The 12,499-nt window shown below is 37.5% G+C and overlaps 1 protein-coding gene across 1 annotated transcript; it reads right to left on the reverse strand.

The window, feature by feature from the left end:
• Window positions 1-1,768: 1,768 nt before the first annotated feature.
• LYAR (Ly1 antibody reactive) lies at window positions 1,769-12,482 on the reverse strand. Its single transcript, XM_052780482.1, has 9 exons — window positions 12,424-12,482; window positions 11,735-11,923; window positions 10,674-10,788; window positions 8,554-8,661; window positions 7,043-7,126; window positions 4,771-5,107; window positions 4,392-4,496; window positions 3,392-3,477; window positions 1,769-3,075 (listed from the first exon to the last, which is right to left on the reverse strand). Exons 2-9 carry the CDS (start codon window positions 11,854-11,856, stop codon window positions 2,941-2,943), a joined length of 1,092 nt encoding a protein of 363 aa, XP_052636442.1. The 5' UTR covers window positions 11,857-11,923; window positions 12,424-12,482; the 3' UTR covers window positions 1,769-2,940.
• Window positions 12,483-12,499: the final 17 nt, after the last annotated feature.

Below are 12,499 nucleotides of genomic sequence, written 5' to 3' on the forward strand. Positions count from 1 at the left end.
GGAAAGCTGCATGTCAATAATGCAACTATACATGGACTTCAGTAGCACTTGAAGTCATCAGTAATTAGAGGCATACTCATCTACCATACTACAGTACTTCCAGGAACTTCAGAAAGAAAAATATACCTACAAAGCATATTGCTCCCCCTGACCCTTCTTTCTGCCAACAGACTAGGAAAAGGTAATACTACTATAATGATGTATAATGAGGTAATACTACTGTAATTGTAACAGGACTTACTCACAGTAGACTCCCACTAGTGACCATCAATAAAGAGGCATTAATTTGATCCACGTCTGCCAAATCATTAGGAAAAACCTGAATGGCAGCTGGTGCTGCTTTGCCCTTTACACAGAGAGGGGAAGAATAAGATGCAAAAGTCATGTTTACAACCCCACGTAGGCACTACTAGCACAACCATGGCAATGCACAGGGGAAGTCAGGCATTTGAACCATTAAGAATCACAAGTTACTGCAGGAAAAAATGCCAAGGTCAAATCCTACTCAGATAGCTCATCTACATACTTTTGATTTGCTACAGTATTATTCTGTATTTTCAGCTTTAAACCGATGCGTCATGTTTCTGAACATTTAGTCTGCTGCTTTGCTTTGTTCAGTGATCACTGAAGTAAACCCTGAGCATCAGACACCAGAACTCTGCAATGACAGGAAGCAAGTAAGTACCTGGTTATGTTAGACTGAATAAAAAGAACTGTTGCACAACTTCAGAGGTTCTTTTAGACTCTTGTTTCCATCTGATATAGATCAGCTTCTTTGTCTGTAGATTAGAAAAAGCTGATGCTTTTCATGAGCAGAAACTGTCATTCCCCCAAGCTGTAAAGGATAACTTGCACACTCCAAAGTAAGAATTTGCTGTGAAAATTTACTGTTAAATGCATACCAGAAACAATCCAAACTGCCCTTACCAGTTTGAAAAAGGAAAAAACATGCAGCTGATGAGCATGTCAAGAAAATAGTAGGCCTTTATGAAAAAAAAGTGTGTGTAATGCAGGTTGCCAACAGTGGTATGGCCAGTATTGCTACTCCACAACTCACTGGGCAGAGCGACCTTCTGCTGCCCTGTTCAGAAACTGACCTGAGCTGCAAGATAGGCTCCCACAACAAGGCAGCTGGGACCAGCTGGCTGATGAGGCTGGAGGCAGACAGCAGGAAGACCATCCTGGCTTGTGGGCATGGGACTGGCGTTTTGAAGCGCAGGATAGAGAGAAAGGTTAGGTCTTAGTTTGAGGGCAGGGAAAGGAGGATGAAGGCATGGCACAGAATTAGCCGCCACAACTGCAGCAGCTGCTGACTGCGCCCATAACTGCTGCTGTCATCACAAGAACTTAGGAGATCATCAGCAAAATTTCACCAAATGTTTCTATACATGTGTCAAATGTGCTGTGGTCAACAACAATGGAAGATGAAAAGTATAAGAGAATGGCATAATTTGGAATTAATTCTAAACAAACAAAGAAACAAAAAAACTCTAACAATTACTGTAACAAAACTATTTAGGATCTTAATGTAACAATATTTGTTGTAAAATAAATACAGTGAGTGAAAAGGTTAACAGCACTGTCTTAATTTCAGTCTCACTGACAAGGACTTATTCTTTTATATGCCCTTTCCTAAATTAAAAACAAAAAAAAAGGAATCTAAGTTTTTGAAATATGTTCAAACAACTTTTCAGAGTTTCTCCATGTCTGTAAATAAATTTTATTCTATTTATCTCCAAAGCCATTTTCATGAATTAACAACAAACACTTATTAAAGAGATCTTAAATTTATTAGGTATTTTTATTGCAACTTTTGTAATCAACAAGACAAATATGTACTCAGAAAAACTGGACCCAGTGTATCAGTTAATTTTTTCATATTTATACTTTTAATATATTCAGTATTTCTATAAATTCAGATATTTTCATTATGGAGTTCTATAAAAGTGTATCTGCTTGAAATCGCTATGCAATTTTCCAAAACACCAAGCCACCTCCTGCAAGAAATCTTCACTGGCTTTCTACCACTGTTTTTAACAATTACTTCATGGTAGGAAACTCCCTATCTGGAATTATATTGCATCTGATTAAAACCCTATAAACTTCCAAGAAACTTTCCCCAGGTAACTCTGTCTCTTACATATGTGTAAGATTTCTGGCCTGCCTACATTGTTTCTTTGGCTGCAATATAACAGCCTCTTCAAATTTTGTATAATTTGTGGATTTGCTATACAATCATAAAGTGGCAAGATTTATTATATTTATGGTGGTGTTTTAAAATAATTTATTTCATCAGTCAATTTTTAGTCCATGTGACCACTTATATTGAAGTCAGTTGCATTACTAATGAAAACATTCAGTAGCTATGCATATACAGGTAACTCAGTCTTCAGATCTTCACTGAATGTGCAATATTACATACACAAACTTGACAGACACTTTAATTATGCATTTTACAACACAGAATTAACAGGTTATTAAAGCCTGCATATACTAGCTACAGTGCGTAAAGGGGATACCATTTTGAATTTCAGTGTAACAAAACATTTATGCCATGCTGGGTTTTTGAATATGAAAATCCTATTTGCTCTTAAAACACTTTCTGCAAAAAGCCACACAACCCAGGTCCTGATAAACATTCATGCCTATGAATTATGTCCATTACTAGAACAATTTTAATACAATAGGCAGCAATTATTTTCAATGCCTCTTAAAACTTGTACCAAAAAATATACATTTTCCATAAAATCAAAAAAATAAAATATCTGAAAGTGTTCTGTGATAAATCTAGAAAAAGAGGAATCCAGTCTTAAAAGTTAAATTCTGCTCTTACATACACATTTAAATTGAGACCAATGCATGATATTTGTACAGCTGACAGTAGAATTTGACTCAGTCTGCAAGATTAAAATGCAAAAGTTATCAAAAGTATGCGAACTCTTATTTCAGGAGTTTAACTTTGTCCTTTAAAACTTTAAATTTAGGATTGTTATTCACTTTCTTATTAAATATAACTAGAATATCCTCTTGTGATTTGTGATGTTCACCAGCTATTGCGTAATACTGAGCTATAACCTGCACAAAGACAGAGAAACGGTTTTGAGTTAGTAAAGATGATTCCACTTTAAGCAATAATACAATCATGTTACTGTATTAAAAGTAGCATGGAATCTATTACGCTATTATTCCTTTGCAGAATTAGCACTGAATTTCTTGTGTAGTCCAGTAAGCAATAAAGAACATGTCCTTCAGTTGACATTCTGTTAATTTACATTCTGTTAAATAATGTCAAACTTTTTGTTTATGTGGGCCAGGATTTTATGAACTTAAGCATTACAGAAAGCAATTCATAAGACCAAAGGAGATTAAAAACCCCCATGTTGTACAGTACCTTTTTTCTTAGTTTTTTAATTGAAATTTCATTGTCTGGAGCTTGTTTCAGAACAGCTTTGATGGTTCCTTTCCAGTTGAATTTACCTAGAAAATAATTAGGTGTACAACATCATTAGTAAAATTAGGTATTTCCAGGTTTTCTTCTCTAGTAGGAACCAGATCTTAAATCTCCTAATTTTGGAACCAGTTCAGCTACCACAAGAGTTGTTATCTTACTGACCCTACAACAGCAGGGTGTCTTACGCATAAAGTCAGGTAGGCTGTTTCTGAAGATCATAATAGGATAGACATGAACAACCAACATACTACTTGAACAACTACGGTCAGGATTGCTTTTACTTAACTTGTGTGCTTCAGCTATTAAGCAGCAACTCTTACATAATACAGAAATAGTTGGGAAAATCCTGCCTCCTCACCCTTAGAGCACAGGTAGGCAATTTCACACAGTACCCACTTCAGAGGTCATTACTTGGTAGTTTCCAAATAAACAATCTGTATGTTCAAGTACAGACATTCCCCAACAGTAATAGTGTGTTGGATGATAGGCATAAACAGGTTTAAGCATAAATGAAGGTCCAACACAGCTGAAGTCCAATTTACGATGCACTGAGCAAAAATGGGGATACAAGAGATACAAAGAGATAGGAGAGCTGTTACCCTTCTTCCTCTATTTTGGCTAATGTGCATGGCAGCGGGGAAGAGACCTGCTGTGGTGAAACAAACATGTCAAATTCCTCACCGCCCAGTGAAGGCAAGTGTAGCCAAAGGTTGCCAGCCCAGCAGAAGCAACAAATGACAGAAGTAATTCAGCATCAGGTGTTAAGTGTAGCACAGGTTACTTACTCTGGAACAGATACACATACTGAATTTACATACGTATATGTATACTGAAGCACAATTTATTTCATGGCTTGCTGCAAAAGCACCGTATTTATATTATGCACTAGGTCTTTTGCAGAATAGTTTTGTAACTATCTAAACTCCCCCTTTAAGAATACCTTTATCTGTTCCCACATTTTCTTGATTGCCGTTGGTGTTTTCTGTTTCCATGTCTTCTGAAACATTTTCAGTTTTCATTCTCTTTGTTGTGATATGAGGTTCCTCTAGAGGTGGAATTGGATAAACATACACAAAAAAATTATAAAACTAGAAGAAAAGTTCTGACGTGACTTAAAGTTTTTGTTCTTGTAATGTGAGCTTATATTTGCTAAGAGGTTCAGATTCTATAAAAGGACTGTGCAACCACAGTGTTAAAAAATAATCTAATTTTTATATGTAACTTATTACTCTAAAAATTCTACTTAGGTAGATTATTGAGCTTTAAGGCATTGAAAAAAAGCATCTTGAAAACAAACAAGAAAGGTGTAGGATGGATACCTTCTGCATGTTTATGTTTGCGTTTCTTTACATTTGTTTCCTCTTCTGTTTCACCCTGATGGCCATTTCCATTTATTTCAAATTCATTCTCCAAGCTCTCCTTTCCTTTTTTGGACTTTTTACTCTTTTTTACTTCTGACTGGTTTTCTAATTTCAAGTCTTTTTTCTCCTTCTTTTTGTTCTTTTGTCTCTCTCCTTTTCGTTCTCTCTTATTCTTTTTCCTCTCAGTTTTATCATCTGTAATTCCATTTTCTTCTGCCATTGTTTTTTCCCCAGTTTCTGCAGACTGTCGCTCTTTCTTCTGTTGTGGTTTGTCTTGTTCTTTTTCACTTGAAATCTTTTGTTGAAAGACAGATTATTACAATTTTTACATGCCTTTTCTGACATTGCAACTTTTCTCTGCTACATCATTCATGAAGAACACTAATATCCTGAATTCAATAAAATTGCTTACACATGGTGACACCAGTTACCTGAGAAATAGTGCTAAATAGTGGCTGATTCTTCTTTTAACTTAACAGCCTAAATGCTAATTACCTTAACATCACAGAAGAAATGTTATCTTACAACATATATAATTTCTATTTGAAATAATTGTCTATGTGGTTTTTTTAACATATTTGCTAAACATAATTAAGTTAAGGGAGAGACAACTCTTTGATTTACGCAGACAAAAATACAGCATATTACAGCAAGATACAGAACCTATTCCCAAATACATGGACCTTGAATAATGATCTTAGCTTTGCCATCCAGTTTCCTGTCTTGGGATATGTCTGGGACAACAAACTATTATTGCATGATGTCAATAAAGGTGCTGCTGGTTGTTTTAATTGTACTTTTCTCACCTTATCATACTTGGGTTTCTTTTAATGTTCCTGGGCTTGTAATAAATTTCTTGTAGAAAAATTAATATATTAATGCACATTTTTATATTTAAATTAGACTTTAATTTTATTAATTACAAGCGAAATACAATTACTGAAATGTTAATGTGGCTATTTAGAAAGAGAATACATGTTTATAGAAGGAACTTAATACCAACATGTTTTTGTAAAGAGTAATTTCAATTCAATTCAAATTCCACTTAAGAACTTCCTTTGAGTACATATGCTTCAAGGTATGTATTACAAAGACTATCTTGAGATGTTTTTAAGATCTCTTCAAGGTGCGTTGAAATGATCTGAGCAATAAAGTTTTGTTATATATTTTACTTTAATGCTATATACTGTGGAAAATGTAAATTGTTTACTTGTGTTTAAATAAAATAATTGTTCAGAGTCAAGATTTATTTTTTTTAAAAAATCAGTTTAAATCAAGAGGGAACTGCTTATGACTTTAGTTAAGTTGTATCGACTCAGAATTAATGTTCCAGCAAGACAAGGCACTTGAAATTCAGTGCCCAGAGTTTATGTTATATTCATATCCTTTAAAAAAAGGTATTTCTGTCCCTCCTGGCTCTTATATTTGGATTGTTCAGAAAAACTACAAATAGATTTAACTGGAATCATCAAATCAGGAACATGAATCATGATCAACAGGGGATTAATGTCAAAGCTATGCCTGCACTCTTCCTCAAAAGAAGCTGGGGGGAGGGGGAGAGCATCTTTACATCAACAGAAAAATAAGCTTCTGTAACAGCTTTCTAGTAGCAGTAACAGATGCGAACAAACATTCAAAACAACACCCTACCCAAACATGCTAAACTAGTACTGAAATAGCAAAGAATCAGGCACTGAGAAAAATGGTCAGTGTGAGTCCACGATTTGGACACAGAAGTGCGAGGAATTTGCACCACAAACTGAAGGATCTCATGTCTCTCCACTAATAAAATAGGTGAACCAGGTGCTGTTTATTTCCCACTCCAATACACACAAATTTGAGGCCAATAAACTTCTGAAAAGACGTCATTTTATTCCTTCTTAGTGCGTGGTGAAAGACTGGAACCAAAGATAGAAGTAGTGTTTTTCCCTTTCCTTATGTACTAATAGCATAGAATAAAGTTAAATTAGCCTTCTGATTATTGTGTCACAATCGTGTCACTGTGTCCAGGTTTTTAATCACAACCTGCCCAGTATGCATAACTACTTCAGCAACAGTATGTTCACAAATTAGCAATTTAGCCTAGGAATATTACATTATAACATAATCCACTGTAACAATGGGAGACAATATTTCTGCTAACATCTACAAAGGGAGTCTGAAAGGTTTTCCTTCCAGCATTTTTGACTGCATTCCTGTTGTACGATGTTGTACCTCTAACTTAACTTACGTTTCTGGTTGCTTCAGAGAAAATATCCCACACCTGGTCTTGCAAAGTGCTGTCAGTAATTCTCAAACTGTTCTTCATCCAATTCTGTGCAGGAAAAAAACCAACAATAACTGAAAAGGTGCATCTCTGATTTTTTTCTTGATTACCCTACATTTGGTTCTTGGTTTTATTTTTCACTTAAGAATCTAATCACTTCTTCTGATTAAGATCTGGTTAGATGTTTAGTCTCTATGAATCTCTTAAACATCTATGCTAAATGGTCTTCCATAATGCCTGCATACTGTTGCGAGGCTATACCGTGCTTCTCAATTGCCTCACCAACAGTAATCCAGAGGTAAATACATGGAAAAGATAATCCTCAAGCTTTTGAATACAGCTGGTTATGTTAATGTCCTACCAAACCTTCTGACTGTTCCCATGAGTTAAAACATTAAGGATCTGATCTTATTTATTTATTTGTGTACTGGACAAATGGTCATGCTCCTAAATGGATACCTTAGTTTATTACAGAAAAGTAAAATTTAAGCAAATATGTCAATGCAAACATTTGGAAGTCATTGGGGCTACTGCAGGAGTTACTGCTGAAAATGAGAACAAAGCAGTAAATTTCTACTGATAATATGCTCACACTATCAGCAACAGATCAACTTTCAGGAATGTGGGATTCTAAGTAAAACCTAATGTAAAGATTTTTGCATTGCAATGAAAATCCCAGGAAAGCTGCCTTAGTAAATTGGAACAGTTAACTGCAAAAACTTTTCATCTTCCACTGCAACATTCTTACAAAAAAGAAAGAGGCTTCTTGACAATATCACTTTCCCTGCTTAGAACATTAATTTTGTAGAAAAGTATTCTAACCTTCAGCTCGCTAGCAGCAATTTCACCGCAGCTCTATTAGGTTCTATGTGAGTGCTTTGGAAGCAATCATGATCTTCTCTCAGCCTCACAATCTGAGGCACAGAACAGGAAGAAAAAAAAAAAAAAAAAAAGGCCAGCTTGTCAGTAATTCTTTACTGATACCACATGAAACATTTGGAATTTGCTTTGGCTGTGATGCAAAGTTTAGTGAAGCATGCAGTGTGGGAGATTCTGTCAGAACACTGAGCAACAGGAAAACTCTCAAAACAATATCTTGCCTTTACCAGGAAAAAACAAAGCCACAGAAATAAGAATCCTTTAAAAGTATGTCTAAGAATTTGGACATTCAATAGAAATTGCAAATAGGAAAAAAAGAAAGGTATTAAAAAAAGAACAAGCCTACACATGGAGATTAAGCTTGAATACTGAGTCTCTGCCTTAATACCTAATTAAAAAGGCACACAGAGTCCTTTTAAGCAAAGAGATTTATTTTACAAACATTGCCTATTTGAAACTCAGCTATTACACCATCTATTTACCAATGCCCAAATAAGCAGTTTGTCCCGACTTTGTTAAAAGAGAGTGGTGCTCGCTAAGAAAGTGTATTTTTAAGCTTACTGCATGGATTACTACAAATCTCTATTAAAACATACCTGAAACTTTACTTTTTTTCTTGGAATATTATCAAAGACACGCATTTGCTCCAGAATGTTCCGCACTTTAGGGCTTATGTTTGGCTTCTTCATTACTTCATGAATTTTCTGAATGAAGAAAAACAGAATTAAATCAGCAAAGCAGCACAACGATCAAATGATACATGCAAGGTACGCAAGTCGAAAACACATTGGATAGAAATCACCCAGTCCCCACAGCCTGTATAGCCTGCTTAAAAGAACTGCTCAATACCCACAGGAAAAACACTAACCTTTGGTTTTATCACAGATCATAAGATGCGTCAATGTTATCTATATAAATATTTATACGTATATAGTAAGCGGAGGCAAGCAGGACTGCCCACCAATGCTTTCTGATGTACAAGTTACAACCTGTAATAAAAACATTTAAAAGTAAAGTAACTGTATCACATAGGAGATTCTTGCAGCGTGAAAAAGACTCGCATTAAGAAAAGCAATAGTCAACCAATTGGTTTTTGCAAACTTCTGGAGTTAATTGTGAAAAATCAGGCTAACTTTGAGGCTACAGTTTGACATGCATTTCTTTTGGCAGCAGTGCCAGCTTCAACAACCGTTAATCCCTGTACGAACAGCTCAGACATATTCCTACGCTACAAGTGCCAGCACAAGAGAACAGAGGAGGTTAGGCCAGGGCCTTATGGCAGTTACTTTAACAGCACTGCTGCTTGTGGGGGAAAAAAGGCTCAGAGCTTCCCAATATTTAAAGGTGTGTCCACTGGAGAGCTTTCCTGTACTTCTGAAAATCTGTTTACTGAAAGGTTTTGTAGACGTGTTAAGACTACCAGAAAAGGACATTCTGTAATAATCCCTCACTTTTCTGTGTAGAAAGTACTTACTATTGAGGAAGGCTAACAATTTTCATAAGCAATAGCATTCACATCATACTGCCTTTGAACAATGTACTTAAACAATGTTCAATCTCAACAATGGCACTGATTGACTTCGATGGTATTATTCACATGCCTTGAGCATACATGTAGCTTAGTACTTTGTTGGTGTTCTATACGAGACAGAAACCAACAAATCCATGGATAAAGGTATCTACCTAATTATATCTAATGGGGTTTTAAAAATGTGTTTTGAGAGTTACTTCCTAAAACCTTTAAAGAAAACTAACAGCCATAAGAGGGTAGGTTCTTGCGTAGGATAAGTAACTACTTGAAGGGTAGGACAGAAGGGGTAGGAGACATTTCCATCCATGCTAGGGCCTCTGCTGTTCAACGTATTTACAAAGTATCTGAATAGAGGGCAGGAAAATTTTCCTGATGATATGCTACTCAGGCTGAGGACTGTGAAGAATTCCAGTAAGATCTTAAGAGAATGAGTGACTAAGTAATAAGAAGGTGAATTAAATTCAACACAAATTTATGTAAAGCAGCATGCATAGGAAAAGGAATCCTAACTTCACATCTAAAACGGCAGGCTTTAAGTCAATCACTGGGGCTTAGACACAAGATCTTGGGGTTAAAACAGCCAATTCCATGAAAATGCCAGCACAATGATCAGCAGCAGTCAAAAAAAAAAAAAAAAAGTAAATCAACTGACACAAATCAGTAAGAAAGTAATTAAGAAGGACACAGAAAACATCATTATGACGCAGAGTAAATCTACGGTTCATCCGTATCTTGAACAGTGTACATAGTTCTTGTAACCTCATTTCACAAGGATACAGTAGAACTGGGAAGACTTCAGAGGACTAAAAATATAATTCACATATGAAGAACAACTGAGCAGGATAGGACTTTTCAGCCTGGAACAGAGACTACGAGATGGGGAGAGATGCCTGACAGAGATCTACAAAAGTATACGTGGCATGAAGAGGGTGGACAATGATCAATGCCTCTTTGTATGCAAGAACTAGGGAACATTAAATCAAACTAGTAAGAGATAGATTCAAACCAAACAAAAGGTGAGTTTCTTACCAGGATAAGCAACAGACCTACCAAGCAATTGCCAAAAGAAAGCCGTGGATACTGGGAAAAATAGATCTCTGGTTTGATCCAGTATAGCCTCTCTTGTGTCTTTAACAGTTATAAAAAATAGTTATTTATCATATCTGTATATAGTACAAACCTTACCTGAATCCACTCCTGTTGTTTAGCATCTCCTTTGTTAGTTTTGGCTTCAAAATCTTTTCCACCGTATTTCTGGTCTTCACTTACACACTTCACGTGTTCCTTATAATCGTCACCCCTGAACACAGGAGATTCTTAACTGTAGTTCACTGAAGTGTTTCAGTCCTTCAAACTATGCAAGACTTATGTAATCAACAAACTGAAGTAACAGATGGTAGCATCTATCATTTAAACCTTAACACTGTCAACGCTCATATGAGTAAAGTCTGATGTGCTTAAAGTACATGCTTATGAGACTGCTGACACTTCTGTCATGCTACAGCCTTCAGCGAAAATTTATGATTTACAAAATCAGATCGGAGTCTTCAGCATACTACTTCTTTCCTTAATGATGCTATAACTTATGCACATTTGTACATGTAATGTATGCACAGCTATTAACGCGTATCTGTGTTTTACTACTCACATTGACATGTTTTAAAATTAGAAAAGCAGGTGAAAAACGCTTGCAAAAAACCTAATTCCTATAGATATACTAATGTGGTAGCGTAGTTCTGACCAATGTGTAAGTGCCCCCCAAAAGGAATTAGTAATGTAGATCTCAATCTTTTGTCAGTGAAGTATTGAGAAATATAATCATTATTTGAGGACAATCATATTTTCTTATGCAAATTCATATACTTATATTTCGACAGCAGATAGCACTGCTTTCTTCCAAGTTCTGAGAAGTGACAACGAAATTCAGAATTTTTGATGTTATCACCAATCTCTCTCTGCAGTAGCGGAATAAGTAACAGTTGTTGATGATCAGAAGCTGAAAGCATTGTCACTTATAACTGTAAAAGAAGAAACTGCAACTCTGTTTACTGTGTGGTTTAGTTTGTCCTTGTGGTTCAAACTTGGATGATTAAGCTTGAAATTATATAAAAAACACGTAGAATTTTTAAATACAAATACAAATTATTCAGTAATCTCCAAAGTTAGTTCTAATACACCATAGGAAAATCCTGTATTTGTGACAACCACTGCAGAGTGAGCAAGGCTATTTCCCGTCCTTTACCTACCAGAAATCCTTGCCACAATCCATGCAAGAAAGGCACTGACAGTTTCTGCAGATGTTCACGTGTTTTTCAACTTGTGCTTTCTTCACAGATTCTCCACACACGTTGCATGTGAAAACGACCATGTTGGCGAGTGGTCGGTAGCTTCTATGAACTGGGTACAAGCTTTTTCCTCCCCACACAAGTGCAGCCCTAGAAGAACAAGGAGGAGATCTCACATCTACCGCTTGAAAGAAGGGCTTGGACGGCCGAAGGGAAACGCAACTGTGCATCCACTCACAGAAAGTCTTAAGCAGTCTGATGTCCACGTGCAAAATATCAGAAGGAAAAACTCATTTTGCCCGATACCTCGAGCACAAGGGAACCCAGTAACGCTGAAACTAGTAAACCCCCCCCCCGCCCCATGCCGACGCGCTTCGCAGGCGGCGGCTCACGCTTACCCGCCGCGCCCCCCCCCCGCCCTTCCGTCCCGCTCCCGCCCGCAGTCCCGTCTCCGCCGGGTCCAGGCGAGCGGCGCCGCTGTGCGGGAGCCGCCTGAGAGGGCGGGGGGGGGACGGACCCGGCCACAGGGGGCGGAAAGGTCGGCCGGCCGGCCTGCCCGCCACCCCCGCTCCTCAGCAGCGGCAGGCTGCTGCCGCCGCGGCCGTTGCCGCCTCACCCCGCTCCCCCCCCAGCTCCCGCCCGCCCCGCACCTCAGCCGCCGCCTCCAACCGCCGCCCCGCGCGGCACGTGCTGCTGCCGCCGCCGCCTCCGTCCCTCCCCGGCGCC

This window comes from Harpia harpyja, chromosome 2 (genome assembly GCF_026419915.1).
Source record: "Harpia harpyja isolate bHarHar1 chromosome 2, bHarHar1 primary haplotype, whole genome shotgun sequence".
NCBI classification, from domain to species: domain Eukaryota; kingdom Metazoa; phylum Chordata; class Aves; order Accipitriformes; family Accipitridae; genus Harpia; species Harpia harpyja.

Coding starts and splice junctions, on each gene's coding strand:
- LYAR (XM_052780482.1), bottom strand. CDS start 11,856: ATGGTCGTTTTCACATGCAACGTGTGTGGAGAATCTGTGAAGAAAGCA. Junction 10,789..11,734: donor GATTGTGGCAAGGATTTCTG/GTAGGTAAAGGA, acceptor TCCTGTGTTCAG/GGGTGACGATTATAAGGAAC. Junction 7,127..8,553: donor GAAAAAAAGTAAAGTTTCAG/GTATGTTTTAAT, acceptor TTTCCTGCACAG/AATTGGATGAAGAACAGTTT.